Source organism: Suncus etruscus, chromosome 14 (genome assembly GCF_024139225.1).
Source record: "Suncus etruscus isolate mSunEtr1 chromosome 14, mSunEtr1.pri.cur, whole genome shotgun sequence".
NCBI classification, from domain to species: domain Eukaryota; kingdom Metazoa; phylum Chordata; class Mammalia; order Eulipotyphla; family Soricidae; genus Suncus; species Suncus etruscus.
The window spans coordinates 88,248,495-88,268,945 of NC_064861.1; the positions used below are offsets into that span (position 1 = coordinate 88,248,495).

A 20,451-nucleotide genomic window follows, 5' to 3' on the forward strand; every position below is an offset into this window, starting at 1 on the left:
ATAGTGCAGTGGTAGGGCATTTGCCTTGCATGCGGCTGACCCAGGACAGACCTGGGTTCAATCCCTGGTGTCCCATGTGGTCCCCCCAAGCCAGGAGTGATTTCTGAACGCATAGCCAGGAGTAACCCCTGAGTGTTACCAAAAAAAAAAAAAAAATCTTCCACAAAACATATTCAGTGAGTAGGGACAGTTTTGACTCTCACTCTCCTCTGCCCTTTCGCTGCCAACACCTTGTTGATGTTCCAGATACTGTTGAGCGAGTGAAAGAGTGGGCCATCCTGTGACCTTGCACTTTGCAGAGTAATTCAACAAGATTTGGAAGATGTGTGAATTAGACACAAGTTCATTTTCCCTAACCCTGCGGGGCCTGTGAACTAGTTCTCTCCTCTTGCAGAGGGCAACTCATGAGAGGGTCCAGAGAACATTTTTGCCTGGCTGTGACCAGCACTTTGAATGCTAAGAGTGCCTTTTCAGGTGTCATCTGCGCACAGGAGCCTGCATCAACTCATGTTTGTTTACAGCATCGTGAATTTTGACAAGTGTGCGCACTTGGCGTACTCGCTGAGATCAATGTACATAAGGTTTCTGTTAAACTACGGGTTTTCCTCATCACATTTCCTTTCAGTCTCACCTGGACTGGCAACAAGTACATTTCTGTTCCCTGGAGTAGTTTTGTCTGCTCTTGAGTTTCAAATGGGCTCCTTCTGTACTCCTATGATTTAATGAATTAATGCGCACTATGTATGGCTTCTTTAATCACACAAATGGTAATTTCTGGAGATTCAGAGAAAGCTTTTGACCAAAGTCAACATCCAGATTAAAAAAAAAAAAAAAAGAATTCTTCAGGACCAAAGAGACAGTACAGGGGCTAAGGTCTTGCCTTGCACGCAGCTTCTATCTCTCTATTGCATATGGTTCCCTGAATACTGCCTGAAGTCATCCCTGAACCCAGAGGCAGCTGTAAACCCTGAGCACCCCTGGTTATATAGTCCAGACCCCCTATCCCCCCAAAATTATTTAGATAAAAATTATTTGATGCTCAGGGGTTACTCCTGGCTAAACGCTCAGAAATTGCCCCTGGATTGGGGGGACCATATGGGATGCCAGGGGATCGAACTGCGGTCGCAATCTTTCCTTGCCTAGCGCTTGCAAGGCAGACACCTTACCTCCAGCGCCACCTCGCCAGCCCCGATAAAAATCATTTATAGGAAATCTTTAAAGCTAACCTTTATTTTTTTTTAGTTTATGGGTCACACTCGGCGGTGCTCAGGGGTTACTTCTGGCTCTGCACTCAGAAATCACTCCCGGCAGGCACAGGAGACCATATGGGATGCTGGGATTTGAACCATCATCCATCCTGGATTAGTTGAATGCAAGGCAAATGCCCTATCACTGTACTGTCTCTCTGGCCCCAAAGCTAACATTTTTTTTTAAGGAACAATTTATATATAGTGACATCAACTTATTTTGGGAGGGTGTGTGCTCCTGGCAGTTCTCAGGACTTACTCCTGGCTTTGTGTTCAGGAATCACTCTGGCAGCGCTGGGGAATAGAGGGTGGCACATTGGATGCTGAGATCATCTGTGTGAAGGCAAGTGGCCTGCCTGCTACATTACTGCTCCAGTAGAGAAGTATCATTCTCTCTTCTCATCTTGGGGTTGTTTTTTTTGGGGGGAGGAGGTTGGTTTTAGGGTCACACCCAGTGGTGCTCAGGGGTTACTCCTGACTCTGCACTCAGAAATTGCTCCTGGCAAGCTCGGGGGACTATAGAGGATGCCAGAGATTGAACCCTGGTCTGTCCCAGGTTGGCCGTGTGCAAGGCAAATGCCCTACTGCTGTGCTATTGCTCTAGCCTCGGTTTGTTTGTTTGTTTTCTGCCCGCCAGCTCGCCCCTGTTTTGTATTTGTTTTAATTTGGGCTACCCACAGCCTAGCTGGAAGGCCACCAAGACTACATTTGGGCATGTAATGTTGGGGATCCAACTTGGGCCTCATATGTGAAGCTCCATCTCTTCCTAAGCATCATTTCTGATCCCTCATTTTCTTGTTTTGGTAAATACTGTCAGATGTTATCCCTCTGTAACCAATAAGACACTAAAGAGTTCCAACCCCCTCCATCTACATTTCTTTGTTACACATTTCAAGTTGGCCTCTTGGGCTGGAGCAGTAGTACAGAGGGTAGGGGGCTTGCCTTGTATGTGATCAACCTGGGTTCTATCCGTGACATCCCTATGGTCCCCCCACCCCACCCCAAACACTACCAGGAATGATTTCTGAGTGAAGAGCCAGGAGTTACCCTCCACTTTGCCAGGTGTGGCCCCAAACCAAAAATAAAGTCAGTCTCTTTACATTCTAGCCACCACCCCATTGGCATCTGTTTTTTCTCTGTGTAATTTACCTTTTCCAGAATGTCTTACGTCAAATCCGACATTATCTCACAAAGTGCCTCACTTCCTTCACTGGATTCATCAGTGAATACTTGTGTTGTTGGTGGTTCTTTTATTGCTTTGTGCCACTCGAGAGTATTTTGTTCATCTGCTGTGAGGATATTTGACTTAGCAGTTTTAGTGATTATAAATAAGACAGCTAGTGTCCCGTCCTGCAGGACTCCGTTATTCCGAGGGTATAGAGGGGACCCAGCCTGAAAAGAGAATGGGGGGAAAGAAGAGACGGAGACCAAGTAAAGTGCATTATTAAGGTCTCCTTTATTGAGAGGTACAAGCTCTTTTAAGCATGATTAAGCAGGGGGTGGAGAGGAAGCAAAATGGAACAGCCAGCATTACAGACAGTCTCTACAGGGAGCATCCTGTGAGTAAACTTTACATGCTATATTTACACAGGAACCATTTTCACCCTAAGATAGTAAAGCTTCAAAGATGTCTCAAGCTTCCTGGAATGTGTGGCTGATAGGATGCTGCAGCATTTCTCTGATCTCTTGGGCTAGTTAATAGCTAATGCCTAGGTTACATATTCAGGCCACATAAAGTAGCTTATCCTGCAGAATTCCATATCAGGGTTTGGTCTCTGGCAGTCTCTGACAAGCTAGAATCTGGAGAGAAAGTACAGCATGTAGGGTCCTCTCCTTGCACATTATAGACCTGGGTTCAATCCCAAGTACCCCATATTGTCCCTGGAGCCCCACCAGGAGTGATCCCTGAGTGCAGAGCCAGAAGAAAGCCATGAGCACTGCCCAGGTGTGACCCAAAAGCCAAAAATGAAAAGCAGTTATAAAACACTAGGGGACAGGAGTATGTCAAATTAACGATTCTTTGTCTTAATACATAGAGATAAGAAGGAATACATGGGAATAGGAGGAATAGGATCTTTAGGTTGTAGGTAAGACCATAACTATGTAAACCTCACCAACTTTCTTTTTTTTTTTCTTGTTTTCTGTTTTTGGCTCGAACTTGGCAGTGCTCAGGGGTTCTTCCTGGCTCTATGCTCAGAAATCGCCCCTGGCAAGGCTCGGGGGACCATATGGAATGCCAGGACTCGAACCACCATCCTTCTGCATGCAAGGCAAATGCCTTACCTCCACGCTATCTCTCCAGCCCCTCTCACCAACATTCTAAAATGGGTATACTATCTTACATTCCCATGATCATTGCATATTTCTCTCCATCTTTTGCATTTCAAAAAACTTTCAATGGAGCTGCACTACAGTGGGTGAGGTGCTTATTTTGCATGCAATTGACCTTGGTTCAATCCCCATTACCCCTTGAGTCCCCACCAGAGTGTTCTCTTCCTGCAGAACCAGGAGTAAGGGGCCCGGAGCGATAGTACAACAGTAGGGTGTTTGCCTTGCACAGGGCTGACCTAGGGCTGACCTGGTTTTGATCCCTAGCGTCCCATATGGCTCCCCAAGCCAGGAGTGATTTCTGAGTGCAGAGTCGGGAGTAACCCTGGAGCATCACTGGGTGTGGCCCAAAAAAACAAAAAGAAAAGAAAGAAAAAAAGAACCAGACGTAAGACCTGAGCACTGCCAGGTCTGGCCCCAAAACAAAAAAATCCAAAATGCTTATAGTGGTTTCTTTGTCTTTAGTTACATTTCTTTTTTTTTTTTTTTTTTTTTTTTTGGTTTTTGGGTCACACCTGGCAGTGCTCAGGGGTTATTCCTGGCTCCAGGCTCAGAAATTGCTCCTGGCAGGCACAGGGGACCATATGGGGCACCGGGATTCGAACCGATGACCTCCTGCATGAAAGGCAAACGCCTTACCTCCATGCTATCTCTCCGGCCCCTTTAGTTACATTTCTTATCCTGGGTAAGTGAAGTATCTTTATATATGACTACATAAAACAAGTTTCATCACTTTATATTTTCTGGGTTGAACTTTTTCTCATGCATGATTTTTAATTTATTCTGGATACATGTCTTTGTCAATTCCATGTTTTGTAAATTCTGTTTTGTGTTTTGTGGGAGTTTTTTGGGTCACACCCAGTGGAGCTAAGGAGTTAGTCCTGGCTCTTTGCTCAGAAATCACTCCTGGCAGGCTCAGGACCATATGGGATGCTGGGATTCAAATCACTGTCCATCCTAGGTTGGCTGCATGCAAGGCAAATAAATGCCCTATGGCTGTGCTATCTCTTCAGCCCCTGTTGTTGGTGTTTTATGTCACTGAAAATATTTTTATTTTGCAGAACTTTAAATTTTTCTTTTTTTTTTTTTTTTTTTTTTTTTTTTTGGTTTTTGGGCCACACCCGGTAACGCTCAGGGGTTACTCCTGGCTATGTGCTCAGAAGTCGCTCCTGGCTTGGGGGACCATATGGGACGCCGGGGGATCGAACCGCGGTCCGTCCAAGGCTAGCGCAGGCAAGGCAGGCACCTTACCTCTTGCGCCACCGCCCGGCCCCGTACTTTAAATTTTTCATGCATTTCAGTTATCAATAAGTTTGTTTTCATCTCATAACTTTGGACAGGACACAGCTCATTGTGCTTATGTACTTGCTGGATACCCAGCACATTATTCCATGAGCACCAGGCTGGGAGCTGCTCCTGAATACTGTTCTGTTTAAGGTCACAGTATTTTGTGTTTTTCTTTGGAGGTTGGGGTCATACCTGGAGATGCTTTGGGATCATGGAGGACAAACACCTTACTACTAGTATTATCTCCAGGGGCCACATATAGATATGCTCAGGTTTACTCCTGACTCTGCACTCAACTAGCACACCTGGTGGGGATCAGGCCCAGATAGCTGCTTACAAGGCTAGGGCCTTCACCCCTGTACTATCTCTTTGGAATCCCACAATGCTCTTTGATTTCCTCCACCCTAAGTTTGATAGTTTGAGTTTTCACATTTAGATTTATGATCCATGTGGCTTAGTTGTCATGAATGTGAGGTCAAGGTCTAATTGTCTTTACATATAAACATTCCATGAATTATCCTCTCAGCAACAGGCAATGGGGACTATTACATCTTGGTGGAACATGCATGGACAATGTGAAATTTTTTTTTCCTTTTTCTTGTTGATTCCACTTTCATGTCTATCATTTTTTCTATATGTAACTCTGGCCCACTTTTTATATTTTTCCCAAATTATTTTAATGCTTTTCCTGTTCCCTCCCACCTATGTTGGGTTAATCAGTCTTTACCCTAAATTGGTACAGCGTCTCAGACTTTATCTTTAACCACTATGGCTTCTCTGGACAGGAGAACCTCTAGAGAGGCTCTTTTCCCCAACCTATTTTCCACGTTGGGAGTGGTTCTGTCTTCCCATAAAGACTTGTCCACTCGATCTCTCATTGTGATGGAAACATAGTCCCTGGACTCATGTTTCATCTCTCTCTAGCCTGGTTTGGATTACTTCATGCTGAGGATCTGCTCCAGACAAGCTTCCCCTTCCCCCTCAAGATTGAGAAATAAGGATTTATCCACATTTCTACACCTCTGCATTTCCAGAATAAACCCTTAATCTCCAGCATGCAAGGCATGAGCTTTCACATTTAAATCACATCCCAGTTCACAAATATGTTTGTATTCTTGAAGGGATGTGAGAGGGGGTAGTGCCAGGGATTGAACCTGGAGTCTGAAACAAGGCATGTGCTCTGTTACTGATCCACATACCCAGTCTCATAATATTTTTGTAATTTTTTATGATTTTGATGTTGGGCCACACCCTGTGGTGCTCAGGAATCACTCCTGGGTGTTTTCAGAATTTACTCTTGGCTCTTTGTTCAGTGATTGGTCTTGGAGGGATTCAGAGGGCAAAGGAGGGGGACTATATGTGATGTTAGTGATTGAACCAGGATTGTTTGCTGTATTTTGTTTGTTTTGCTTTTGGCACTACACTTAGCTGTGCACAGAGCTAACTCCTGGTTCTGTGCTCAAGAATCAATCAGGAATCACAAAATATTGCTCAGGGGATCTCATGGGTGACAGGGATTGAACCCAGATTGACTGTATGCAAAGCACTGTAGTACTATCACTCTGACCTAATGCTCCCTGTTTTGAACATTTCCAAACACCAGTGTCATGAAAGGCTAGAAAAGCAAAGTCCATGAATATTTCTCTTGCACTGGTGTTAACCAGTTTGCAAACTGTGAAAATACATATCTGTTAAGTTGCCCAGTCTGCTATATTTTTTATGATAGCCAAAGCAAACAGTCATACACATCAACTGATTTGTTTTTGTTTCCCTAACAGCAAATTTTGTTTTTATTTTTTTTAATTTTCTGGTCCATACTGGCACTGATCAAGGGTTTTCCTGGATCTGCCTTCAAGAATGACTCCCGGTAGAGCTCTGGGGACCATATCAGTTGTAGCAGATTGAACCTAGATTGGCCTCACTCAAGGGAGGCACCCTACCCAGGCAGCAGATTTTAAATAGCTAGACTTGGGGTGGGTGGGGAGGAGGCGGAGATTGGTCCTTGGGCAGGAGGAGATGTTTTGCATATAGGAACTCAGGTTCAGTCCCTGGCAACACATAAGAATTTCATGAGGGAATTTTTATAAACTGGCTTCAAAAAGGAATGGCAATGGGGACAGGAAAGGCAGAACAGTGAGTAGGATATTTATCTTAAAAGGAGCTGACTGGGTCGGAGAGAGATAGCATGGAGGTAGGTCATTTGCCTTGCATGCAGAAGAATGGTGGTTCGAATCCTGGCATCCCATATGGTCCCCCTGAGTCAGCCAGGGAGTGATCTCTGAACATAGCACCAGGAGGAACCCCTGAGCGCTGCCGGGTGTGACACCCCCCCAAAAAGGGGGGGGACTGACCCAGGGGCTGGAACGGTGGCACAAGTGGTAGGGTATTTTGCCTTGCATGCACTAACCTAGGACGCACTGCAGTTCGATCCCCTGGTGTCAGGAGCGATTTCTGAACATAGAGCTAGGAATAAACCCTGAGCATCACCGAGTGTAGCCCAAAAAGCAAATAAAAAAATGGGGGGGGGGGGCTGACCTGAGTTCAATTCCTGGCACTTCATATGGCTCCCCAGTACCATCAGAAGTGATCCTTAGAGTACAAAGTCAGGTATAAACTCTGAGCGCAGCAGGTCTGACATATCAACAATAAAAAAAACAAGAAGGCAGGCAATAAGGAATGATAAGGATGTCAAGTCTAGAACCAAGAAAAATGAGAAACTGATCACTTCAGAGACATGTGGAATTAACTCATCAAGAAAGAGTAATCTCATTTTCTCTAAATATTTTATATTTGTATACATTTTCCATTTATGTCTATCATTTATGTACACAGGTGCACACAGACACAGATGTTTTAGGGCCATAGCTGGCAATGCCCAGGTTCTGTGCTCATGGATCCCTCCTTATGGTACTCAGGAGACCAGATGGGGTGCAGGGAATCAAAGCCAGCTCAGATTCATGCTAAGCAAATGCACTGCTCAGTCCTTACACTGTCCTTCATTTGCATCCATTTGCATAATGCTAGTTCTAGCCTTCCTTGATTCTTGGCTTTTTCTTCATAAAATCTTTTTTTGTTTTGTTTTGTTTTTGTTTTTGGGCCACACCCGGCGGTGCTCAGGGGTTACTCCTGGCTGTCTGCTCAGAAATAGCTCCTGGCAGGCACGGGAGACCATATGGGACACCAGGATTCGAACCAACCACCTTTGGTCCTGGATCGGCTGCTTGCAAGGCAAACGCCGCTGTGCTATCCGGCCCCTCTTCATAAAATCTTAATGTCCTAGATGCCAAATTCTCTCAGCATATCCAGTCTTTGGAGGACAGGATGGATTCCACTTCCTAAGGGCACCTTCTGATGACATGGCTCTAAGTCAAATAAATCCTCTACTACAGCAACAAAATAACCTGCAATAGCAATTTGCTGAATGTCTGTATTTTACAGATATAGTATCATCAAATACTATTCTGTATCAGATTCAAATATATTATGCATAGATGGATTTATTCATGCTCACTTATGGCTATTTTACAATGTGTAAATTTATCATTATCTTTTCTAATATAGATGTATTATAGGGAATCATTGGGCAGTAGCCAGATCTGGGTTCTTTTTTTTTTTTGGTTTTTGGGCCACACCCGGCGGTGCTCAGAGGTTACTCCTGGCTGTCTGCTCAGAAATAGCTCCTGGCAGGCACGGGGGATCATATGGGACACCGAGATTCAAACCAACCACCTTTGGTCCTGGATCGGCTGCTTGCAAGGCAAAAGCCGGTGTGCTATCTCTCCGGGCCCCAAATCTGGGGTTCTTAATAATAGTGCTGGCATGAGTATCCTGGAATATTTGTTTGGCTGATTGCATAGGTATATTTTTTTGAGTTTTTTTTTTTTTTTTTTTTTTTTTGGTTTTTGGTTTTTGGGTCACATCCGGCAACGCTCAGGAGTTACTCCTGGCTCCACACTCAGAAATTGCTCCTGGCAGGCTCAGGGGACCATATGAGATGCTGGGATTCGAACCAATGATCTTCTGCATGAAAGGCAAATGCCTTACCTCCATGCTCTCTCTCCGGCCCCTATTTGAGGAGTTTATATATAGATTGAAACAAAGAGTTAAGAAAATTTTTAGTTTTAGATACGTCCAAAAATGATTCTGTATCGTTGAAGTAATTCATTACTAGGAGCTGCTTGGAAGTATTGGCATTTTTCTGTTATTGCTGCTTTTTTTGTTTAGTTTTAGCTGTGTCAGAGTGGTGATTTCTCATACTAACTTTATAACTGATATCTCCTTTATAAATGATAGTATTTAGTAGCTTCACACGATTCTTGGTTGTCATCATTATGTCCTACCACTGGTGCAGGAGCTGAGGTTAACATCTCTCAAAACGCAAAATGGTCTCACTCATTTATGGGTTTTAAGAAAAATGAAAGACATTCTTGCAATAATAATTTTCAGACACAAAAGAGAAAAGAGCTGGAAGTTCCAGCTCACCTCAGGAAGCTCACCACAAAGAGTGATGAGTTTAGTTAGAGAAATAACTACATTTTGAACTGTCCTAATAATGAGAATGTATGAGGGAAATGGAAAGCCTGTCTAGAGGACAGGCGGGGGTCGGATGGGGAGGAGGGAGATTTGGGACACTGGTGATGGGAACGTTGCACTGGTGATGGGTGGTGTTCTTTACATGACTGAAACCCAAACATGTAATCAAGGTGTTTAAATAAAAAAAAATATAAAAACAAACAAACATCTTCTCTCCACTTTTTGTTTGTTTGTTGGTTTTTCGGCCACACCTTGCCTCCCCAAAACCGTTCTACCCCTCCCACTCTTCAAGCCCTCAACTTTAATTAACTCTAATCCAGATTATATTAAACATTTCCTCCTCCTTTCATCTCTCCTTAGTCCCTACATGGAAACACTTCCACTTCATTCACCTTATTTATTTTTCCTCGAAACTCTTCGTTAAACTTCCAGCATTGGAGCCGGAGAGATAGCACAGCGGTAGGGCATTTGCCTTGCATGCAACCTATCCAGAGCGGACGGTGGTTCGAATCCCGGTTATCCCATAAGATCCCCGTGCCTGCCAGGAGTAATGATTTCTGAGCACAGAGCCCGGAGGAACCCCTGAGCGCTGCTGGGTGTGACCAAAAACAAACAAAATAAACAAACCACCTTCCAGCATGACCGTAATAATCGCAGACCTCCAGATTTAGGCGATTCGTGTCTAATTGAAACTCAACTTTCCACTAGGGATTCAGCCAAGTGTTACCGGTAGGCATGGCCCCACCAGTAAGAATTGTGGAAAATGTAGTTTTCCAACGCCTAGGCTCACAGGCACTTCCGGTCGGGCACGCTCAGCTCGCGATCAGCATTCTGGGAAATGTAGTTCACGAGGGTTCTAAACGGCACTTCTTCGCGCAAGGGATTGTGGGGATTGTATGCAGCGCCCAAGGCTGTTCACAGGCTCTTTCGGTCGGCCGAGCGCCACTCGCGATCAGCATTCTGGGAAATGTAGTTCACGGGGGAGTCCTAAGCGACACTTCTTCACGCAATGGATTGTGGGGATTGTATGCCTGGCGCTGCCCGGGTGCAGGTAGGCTGATCGGGGGGCGTATCTGTCACTTCTGCCCAGGTGATCCACTTTCCTTTCTCTTCTCCCGCCATGAGCGAACCGTGCGTTTCCCGACCTTTATGAACTACCCTCGGGCTTGCTTGGGTTCGAGGGGAGCCGCTGCTGTCGGGGCCGGGGCTGGAGGAGGGCTGAGGGGGCCTTTAAGAGGAGCCTGTCATCCGGTCCACGTTTTGGGGCGATCGGGTCTGGCCTCTCCGGGGCTGGACGGTGTCGGTGGCCGGGGGACACCCCCAGCCCGGCGTTTTGCGCCCACAAAGTCCGGGTAAGTCCGGGCCTCACATGTCCGGCCCTGTCTGTGTTTTCTTGTCATATTGGGGCGTCGTCGATGCCCACCCCAAGAACTGGGTCCCACCCCCAGTTCATCTCCCGCCAGTCGTGGCTTGGGTTTTTTGGGGTGCTGGCTCCCCGTAAGGTATCATACATCAAGCTCCAGCTTGCATGCAGCCCTCCGTGGAGGGACTCCCCAGTGCACTCCTTTGGGACTCGCCCCCAAACCACTCCTGGCGGGGGACAGCTGCAGAAAGAGGACTTGACCTCGCTCGGAGCACAGAAGTGGTCGCAATGCAAACCCTGCGTCCCTCCCTGCACCACTGAAGTGGTCCTCCTTGCACCACTGTCCCTAGTGATTAAGTCTCCGATTTTATTTATTTGGTGTTCAGGGGTGACTCCTGGATCTGCACTCAGAAATCATTCCAGGCGGACTCAGGGAACCATATGGGATAGTAGTTCCCCACTGCGCCCCATAGGTTCCCTGAGCACTGGTAGGAGAGATCCCAGAGCACAGAGCCAGGGGTAAGCCCTGAGTACTGCTAAGTGTGGCTCCAAAACCAAACCTAAGCCAAACTAATATTTCTTTCTCTTGGTTTGGTTTTGTTTTGGCTACCCCCATCAATGCTCTAAAGTACTAGGGATCAAACTCTGTAGGCCATGCAAACGCCCTATCTGCTGTACTATGTTCCAGACTCCCAAAAACTTTTCACACACATTATTATGGAGGCAAAGGGGCAGAGTTCACAGATTCTTCAAAGTTTTGAGTGCATTCCATAAAACAAGATCATTGTGTCCGCATCTCAGGGGACCCTTCCTGTCCCAGTATCTCTTGGTAAATATTAAATTTCAAGTGTGATTTCATGTTACAGAACAAAGAAAATTGGATGGTCTTCAGAGTTTCAGCTTGGAACACTATATGAGCTGAAATGATTTCTCCTAGTTGTAAAGATGCCAAATTGAGGAAAAGAGGTTGAGGAAAAGAATTGGTTATAACTTTTATTTGGGGGTGTGGGCTGAATGTGGACCCCTTATACATAGGAGGCAAGTGCTCTCTCCTGGGTGTATTCCTGGAGATGTTAATAATTTGTGTAAGATGACATCGTGGGACTGGAGCAATGGTACAGCAGGTAGGTTGTGTGCTTTGCATGGATGAGATCAGCCCAGGTTTGATCCCTGGGATCCCATGTGATCCTTTTCTTGAACCCCTCAGAAGTGACCCTTGAATGTGTGATACTCTTCAAAAGGATGACATAGATAGTGGGATATTGAGCCAACGCTTCTACTCAGATAATATTTCAAGGATTCTTTTAGGGGAGGCAATTGGGTCACACCTGGTGGTGCTTGGCAAGGACTGTTCCTGGCAAAGTGCTTGGGCGTCAATCCCAAAGGTGCTTTGGGGGATCCTATGCAGTGCCAGGAATCAAACCAGAGTTGGATGCATGCAATACCAGTGCCTTCATCCCTAAATTCTCTCTCCGCCTTTGATGGAGATGACACTACTCATTAGGTCCATCACCTCAACTTTCTTCTCACTTCCTTGTTATCATAAGGGGCAACAACAGCCCCATCCCCATGTTGTTAAGAGTGTACGTGTACTTGTGCATGTGTGTACATGCTGCACATGGCAATAGCTCATGCCGCCAACTCAGCTGCCCTTCTCATGTGCACAGCACCAATGGCCCTGGGTGTGCAGCCGCTTTGTAAGTCATTCCCATGTCCTTTTTTCTGACATTCCAGTGTCGGGCCAGTTATCTTCAAACACGCCAGCCCTCAGGATCCACGTCTCCAGGAGTAGGACAGAAGCATGACCACGTCCAAGGTGTGTCTCTGCTTTCCCTTTTTTGCTATTCAAGTTTCTGCTCTCAACTCACATGGTCACACCTGGGCTTTGGGGTTTGATATAGTGTGTGTGATGTCTGGGGTTGAATCCGGGCCTCTTGCGTGTACTCCTGAACTACACACTTGTCCCTTTGTCTATTGTGTGTGTGTGTTTTATTTCCTTTTTTCGGTGGTGATTCCAGTAGCAGGTGTTGAAGACCTGTTTTCTTATACTAGTTTCCCCTAGTTTTATTTGTTCTGTTTTGCTTTTTTATTTTTTGGTTTTTGGGCCACACCCGGCAGTGCTCAGGGGTTACTCCTGGCTGTCTGCTCAGAAATAGCTCCTGGCAGGCACGGGGGACCATATGGGACACCGGGATTCGAACCAACCACCTTTGGTCCTGGATCGGCTGCTTGCAAGGCAAACGCCACTGTGCTATCTCTCCGGGCCCTTTGCTTTTGTTTTTGGGTCATGCTCAGGACTTACTATTGGCTCTGAGTTCAGGGATCCTTTCTCACAGTGCACAGAGAATCCTGTAAAGTTCCAGGGTTCAAACCTGGGCTGGCACATAAGTGCCTTACTCACTGTACTATCTTTCTGTCCCCCTTCTTAATTCCCACCTTTGTTTTTCTCTTTTTCTCTCACCACCCAGGTCTCATGCATGCAGGGCTTGTGCTTTACCACTAAGTCACATCTCTAGCCTTAGAATTGTCAAATCCAACCCGGTGAAATAGACTCTTCCCCACTATTGCTTTATACTGGTAGAGTCGGAGATTTTCACAGACCTATAGTCTCTCTTTCCTGAGCCACAACCCTGCAGTTTTTCCTTGCTTATCTGCTTAATTCTTTATATATTTCTTTCTTCTTTTGAGGAGGTATACCCACACTCCGCAGTGCTCAGGGCTTACTCCTTACTCTGGGAATCACTCCAGGTGAGGCTTAGAGTACCCTATTTGGTGCTGAGGATGGAGTCTGGATTGTGCCTCATGCTAAGCAAGTGCCGCTACCTGCTGTACTATCATTTTGGTCCAGTATGTTGCCTTTCCAGACAAAGTGCTGTGCTTTCAGTTCCTTTGTAGTTGAGAATGCATGCCTTTTAATTATCCATTTTCTCCTGGGGCTGCAGAGATAGTACAGGAGTTAAGGCACCTGCCTTGCAAATGGCTGGTCCTGTTTCAAATCCCAGCTCCTCTTAAAGTGCTCCTACAGGATCACCAATAGGGGTTACTCCTGAGCAAAGAGCCAGGAATAGCTCCTGAGCACTTTTTTGGTTTGTTTTGGTCCACACTCAGTAGCCCTCTACTAGAGCTCACTCCTGATAGGGCTTGGGGGATCCTATGGGGTGCCAAGGATCAAACACAGATCAGCCATATTCAAGGCAAGTCACTACCTGCTATATTATTGCTCTTGACCTGCCTGATCAATTTTGGATATGGCCCCAGAACAAATACACCCATCAGTCAGTCATGCATGCCTTCCTGTCTGATTTTGACACTGTGTTATCCATTTGCTAACTGAAGAACTTCTTGGTTGCTTCCAGTTTTAAGCTCAACTAGAAGCTCAATTATCTATAGAGCCTTTATTTTGAGAGTCTGTGTGCACCTCATGGGCCAGAATCTTGTGTTTCTGCATTTATCCTATAGAAATTCTGATTCTAGAGGATGGAGTGTCAGCTCTTAAGTCACCACAGTGGATAGGAGACACATGCTAAAGTTGACCCAGGATCAAGCTCCCCCATCTGCCTGGAAGTCTCAGCCAGCATCATGGATCTGCTGAGTGTGGACCCCCTCTCTTAGTGGAGACATCTGTAAGGGGAATGTTCTCTGTGTTTTGTTTTGTAGGACATGGTGACATTCAAGGACGTGGTGGTGGTCTTTACAGAGGAGGAGCTGGGGCTTCTGGAGCCTACTCAGCGGAAGCTGTACCGGGATGTGATGCTGGAGAACTTCCGGAATCTTCTCTCTGTGGGTGAGGAGAGCTTCCTCTAGCACCCCCTGAACTGTCAGCACCCTCCTCCACTAGGAGTATGTTTGTATCTTTAGACTTTACAGACTTTGAGTATACAGAGAGAAGCGTTTGGATTTCTGTCACCAGCAGATTTGTGCTTTGCTGAGAACCTGTTGGGTGACAGGTAGACTGTGATACATTCGTCTTTTTGTTTTTGTTTTTGGGTCACACCCAGCAGTGCTTAGGGGGTTTCTTCTTGACTCTGCACTCAGGAATCACTCCTGGCAGTGCTTGGAGGACCATATGGGATGCTGGGGATTGAACCTGGGTTATCTGAGTGCAAGGCAAGCACCATCCCTGATGTACTACTGCTCCAGCCCTACCTTGTTTATTTTTGACCCAGTCAGGACTTCTCCAACCATTCTGCTGAGCCCTAATACCTGTTTTTTTTTTTTGTTTGTTTGTTTTGGTTTTTGAGTCACATCTGTCAGTGCTCAGGGGTCACTCCTCTGTGATCAGAAACCACCCCTAGTAGGCTTGGAGGGCCATATGGGATGCCAGGATTTGAACCACCATCCCTCCTGAATTGGCTGCATGCAAGGCAAATGCACTGCCACTGTGCTCTCTCTGGCCCCCTGTACTACCTTTTTTTTTTAATGAAACAAATTAAGTAGCTAGTATCAATTCCTACTCCTCACTCTTATAAAAAAACTCACTCATCCAAGAGGAGACACAAGTTTGCATTTAGGCCATTTAGACCGTGGTCTTGACAAACTCCTATTTCTTCAAATGGGCTGGGAATCAAAGGGAGGGTGCGGGGAATTGGAAGAATATTCTCTAAGACTCTGAAGAGATAAGTCATAAGAGCCTATTGGGGGGGTCACTCCGAGCAATGCTCAGGGCTTACTCCTGATTCTGCTCTTAGAGGGCACTCCAGGCAGGGCTCAGAGGACCCTATTGGGTTCTAGGGATTGAACCTGGATTGGCTGTGTGCAAGGCAAGCTCTTGCCTGCTATACAAGCTTTTTTTTTTTTTTTTTTGGGCCACACCCGGTGAAGCTCAGGGGTTACTCCTGGCTATGAGCTCAGAAGTCGCTCCTGGCTTGGGGGACCATATGGGATGCCGGGGGATCGAACCTCGGTCCGTCCAAGGCTAGCGCAGGTAAGGCAGGCACCTTACCTCTAGCGCCACCGCCAGGCCCCTATACAAGCTTTCTGATCCACAAATTTTCTAGTAAATTTTACTGAGCACATGTTGGTTTTAAGTATGTGACTTTGCATGATGACAGGGTAATGCCTTTCAAATGGGATAGGATGCATTTAGGAAAGGAGAAGTTGTACATGATGCATCTAGCAGCCCATTGAAGGGGGATTCCTCATTTGGATCACTGCTTACTTTTACTGTTGGGATACCAGCTTTTCGAACTTTTTAAAAATTCTATGTTTGGGGGCCAGAGCAGTGGCACGAGCAGTAGGGCATTTGCCTTTCATGCATTACCCTAGGACGAATCACAGTTCAATCCCCTGGTGTCCCATATGGTCCCCAAAGCCAGGAGTGATTTCTGAGTGCATAGCCAGAAATAACCCCTGAGCATCACAGGGTGTAGCCCAAAATCCAAAAAAAAAAAAAAAAGTTCTGTTTGGGCAGAAGATATAATACAGTCATTTGCCTTGCACGCAGTCAGTTCCTGGCACTGCATCTGACTGATCCTCCAAGCATGCCGGGAGTGATCCCTGAGCACTGCTATGTTGACCCCAAACCAAAGAGAAAAATAAAATACCATCTCATCTTTACTTGCCATGCCTTATTTTTTTTTCTATTTTAGTTTTTGGGCCACACCTGGAAATGCTCAATCAGTCCTGGCTCTATACTCAGGAATTACTCCCTCACAGTGCTCAGGGCTCATTCCTTGGAATGCCAGGGATTGAGTCCTTGTCAGCTGCTTGCCAAACAAATGCTGCACCCACTCCTTTGGTTTCGATCTCCTTTGATTTTGTTTATCACTTCTCTCCTCCTAGTGAAATAGAATCTGCAGGCAGAGAACTTTCATTGTTGGCTATTGTATATAAATGACTTGAATATTTCTGGCATGTGGCAGATGTCTGTAAATGCTTAGTGGGTATTTCACGGATGAGCCAGGGATGGCAAGCTCACTGTTCTCTGCTGCTGAGGTATGCTTTGAGAGTTTTTCTCCATTTTATTTTCCCACATGCTTTTCATAAAATACTTCCTGAAAGTATGTTGATTTGCCTCATGTGACAGAATTTATCGCCTAACTTCCTATCCAAGAGTTTACACTGCCTCTGAAGTGCACTAGAAATAAGAGATTAGCCTAATGCATCGGTTCATGAGGAAGTCTTTGATTTCTAACTTGCACCTCACAGATATGATTTGAGGAGGTTTTGAATTGGCCTGTCAAGGGTAGCTGGTCTTCTGGGCTACCTCTTTAGTGGGCAGATAAGTGAGAGTCCATGCTATACCTGAGAGAGACAAAGGGAGCATTCATTTGAGTCAGTCATGTTTCCTATTCTTTTTGTTTTGTTTTGGGGGGGTCACACCTGGCAGCGCTCAGGGGATACTCCTGGCTCTAGGCTCAGAAATTGTACCTGGCAGGCTCAGGGAACCATATGGGATGGCAGGATTCGAACCACCGTCCTTCTGCATGCAAGGCAAACACACTACCTCCATGCTATCTTTCCGGCTCCATGTTTCCTATTCTTTTTTTTCTTTTCTTGCCTTGTTCTCTCTCTCTCTCTCTCTCTCTCTCTCTCTCTCTCTCTCTCTCTCTCTCTCTCTCTCTCTCTTTTGTTGTGTGTGTGTTTCCTATTCTTGACTAAACTACACTGCAGAAGTCCCTAACGAGGCTTTTACTTGACCACACTTGTTTTCTCTGTCCTCATAGGAGTCAAGATCCAAGAAGAGATGGAGCATGTTCCAGAAGCAGGGCCCTGTGAAGAACTCGCCTGCTGGTACATCTGGCAGCAAGTGGTTCGTGACTTTCAGAGATGTCAGGTGGCCATGGTCAAGAAGGCTCAATTCCAGAAACAAAGGGGCTCTCTGGGCCAGGTGGGGCCAAAACTGTTATTAAATCAACCAGACCTGAATCTTTCCCAGAGAAGCCGGTCAAAAAAGTCCTTCAATGACGTCTCCAGCATTGAGCTTCCTCAGCCACTGGACCTTGGGGAAAAGTCCTACATGTGTCACGAATATGGAAAAAGCTGCTTTTCCAGTTCCATTTGTCACTTGCCCAAGAGAGTGCACCCAGGAAGGAAGGTTTGTCATTGCAGTAAGGAGCTCAGGAAGAGCTTGCATCTGCCATCACCACAGAAAGTTCCTACCGGGGCCAAACCATTCACATGTCAGCAATGTGGGAAAGCCTTCAACCACCGAGCAACGCTGAGCGATCACTGCAAGTTACATGTGGGAGGGAAAGTATATAAGTGCGAGGAATGCAGCAGGGCCTTCCTGCATGCCTGCCATCTTCGCTATCATATGAGAGTCCATACTGGGGAAAAACCGTTCACCTGTGGCATCTGTGGCAAGACCTTCCGCCGCCGATCGGTCCTCAACATTCATTACGGGGTCCACACTGGAGAGAAGCCTTACAAATGCGAGGCGTGTGGGAAATGCTTCACATGGAGCTCAAACCTCCGCATCCATGAGCGGGTGCACAGCGGGCAGAAGCCATACCAGTGTAACACCTGTACGAAGAGCTTCTTTTCTCGCTCCAGCCTGAACCACCACCAGATGGTCCATACCGCCGACAAGCCTTTTCGCTGCCAGGAATGTGGGAAAAGCTTCCGGTGGTCCTCACACCTCCTGACCCATCAGCGTGTGCACAGTGGCGAGAAGCCCTTCAAATGCGGGGTCTGCGAGAGGGGCTTTGTGCAGAAGTCACACTTGCAGGCGCATCAGAAGGTGCACAATGATGAGAAGCCCCACAAATGTGAGGCGTGTGGGAAGCGCTACAAGACAAGTGTGGACCTGGACATCCACCAGTGTGTCCACACTGGCGAGAAACCCTACGGCTGTAAAGTGTGTGGGAAACACTTCAGCAAGGCCTCCAACCTGAAGCTCCATCAGCGCATCCACACGGGCGAGAAGCCCTACAAGTGTGAGGTGTGTGGGAAACTCTTCAGCCAGTTGTCCCACCTGCAGTCGCACCAGCGTGTGCACACAGGGGAGAAGCCATGCCAGTGCGAGGTCTGCGGCAAGCACTTGTGCTCCAGGTCCTACCTGAAACTCCACCAGCGGATCCACACGGGAGAGAAGCCATACAAGTGTGAGACGTGCAGTAAGGTGTTCAGCCAGCTGTCCCACTTACAAACCCACCAGCGAATTCACCGCAGGGAGAGGGCATACAAGCATGAGATTGAGTGGTGATCGTATGGGGCTCAGGACCCAAGTCTAAAGTTTCCAGTTGACACCCAATGGAGCAAGAGCAATAAGGACAAGGGGGAGGGAGAGGCCTAGTATGCTCTCCATAGGAATCCCTGAGCCCCACCAGGAGTAATCCCTGACCTCAGCCAGGTGTGTCACAGAATAGTTCCTGGTCTTGGATGGTTTTACCCAGTCCAGCTGGAGGGGGACCTTTGGTTCTATGAAATGGCTCAGCCAGAGAGCTGTGGGACCTGTCAGAGTGAGGCCATGCTATGGAGAACCCTAGTTCTGGGGTGCAGGAAGTGCTTTGTCAGGATCTCACAGTTATATTCACATTCAAAATACAGGTCTTGGGTATAACTTGTGTGGATGTTTTGAAAACCTCAAAAGATGGACATACGGTAGGTCATATTTGGGTTCATTGCTCCACTGGGTGGGTACAGCCCTCCTCGAGAATAAAGGTAAAGATGACTATTAAAGGTAATGTCTAAGAATGTCATTTTCCTGCCAGCAGGAAGTTTGCAGCTGTTTCTCACATCAGCTGAAGTGGTCACTGTGAAGGGAATGGTGACATCACCAAGGTAGCTTCTGTAGCCAAGTGCCAGACCACTTCTTGCTCAGAACTGAGAAGACAATAGGTAACACCTTACCTATGTGGTGGCAGGTCAGTCATAGGAAGTGTCACAGGAGAGACTGGCTGGTTTGTGGTCTCATGTGACTTGTCCACACCCAGTGACCATAGCTGATGTTTCAGCTTTTGTGGTGCTGCTGGTTTATCTTCTTTTGTCACCTTGGATTTGGATTTTCTTTCCTGAACCCAGAGCGTTTCACTCTCTGATTTGAAACTATCTTTGGTGGGGATTCTTAAAGGTCATTCTTTTTTGTATCAGTTTTGGGGGGAGTTGTCGGGTGCACTGGATATGCCTAGAGGCCACTCTCAATTTTGTTCCCCGAGGATTGCTTACTGCAATATGAGAGGAACCATACGGTGGTGCAAGGGATTGAGCCTCGGTTTTCTGTGGCAAAACATGTACTCAGCCTTTTGAGTTATTTGCCCAATATCAAAGCAATATTTTCATTTAAAAATGTAATGTATTTATAAACTGTGTTGTGTACAGTGTGTTTATACAACGAATCAATACAGTTTTCAGTGTGTAGTTCAATGTATCATTTCAGTGTATGTTTTTCACTTATATCGCTTGGGAGCTGGAATGATAGGGCAGCTCTTGCTGCACATAGCTGGCTTGGGTTCAATCCTGAGTGCAGAACCAGGAGTAAGAACCTGAGCACCACCAACTGTGGTTCAACAACCAAAATAATGATGATAATAACAATAAAAAATATTGTTATGTAGAGAGTTTGGTGCATATTACTTTTTTTTTTTTTTTTTTTTGGTTTTTGGGCCACACCTGGCGGTGCTCAGGGGCTATTCCTGGCTGTCTGCTCAGAAATAGCTCCTGGCAGGCACGGGGGACCATATGGGACACCGGGATTCGAACCAACCACCTTTGGTCCTGGATCGGCTGCTTGCAAGGCAAACATCGCTGTGC

The 20,451-nt window shown here is 46.4% G+C and overlaps 1 protein-coding gene across 1 annotated transcript; it reads left to right on the top strand.

Annotated features, from left to right (window-relative positions):
• The first annotated feature begins 10,442 nt into the window (after positions 1–10,442).
• LOC126028219 (zinc finger protein 234-like) lies at positions 10,443–19,448 on the top strand. Its single transcript, XM_049787266.1, has 4 exons — positions 10,443–10,747; positions 12,493–12,574; positions 14,416–14,542; positions 17,424–19,448. Exons 2-4 carry the CDS (start codon positions 12,560–12,562, stop codon positions 18,902–18,904), a joined length of 1,623 nt encoding a protein of 540 aa, XP_049643223.1. The 5' UTR covers positions 10,443–10,747; positions 12,493–12,559; the 3' UTR covers positions 18,905–19,448.
• Positions 19,449–20,451: the final 1,003 nt, after the last annotated feature.

Excerpts from the sequence above, each read along its gene's own strand:
- LOC126028219 (XM_049787266.1), top strand. Across the intron at positions 14,543-17,423 it reads CCGGAATCTTCTCTCTGTGG|GAGTCAAGATCCAAGAAGAG; the intron begins GTGAGGAGAGCT and ends CTGTCCTCATAG.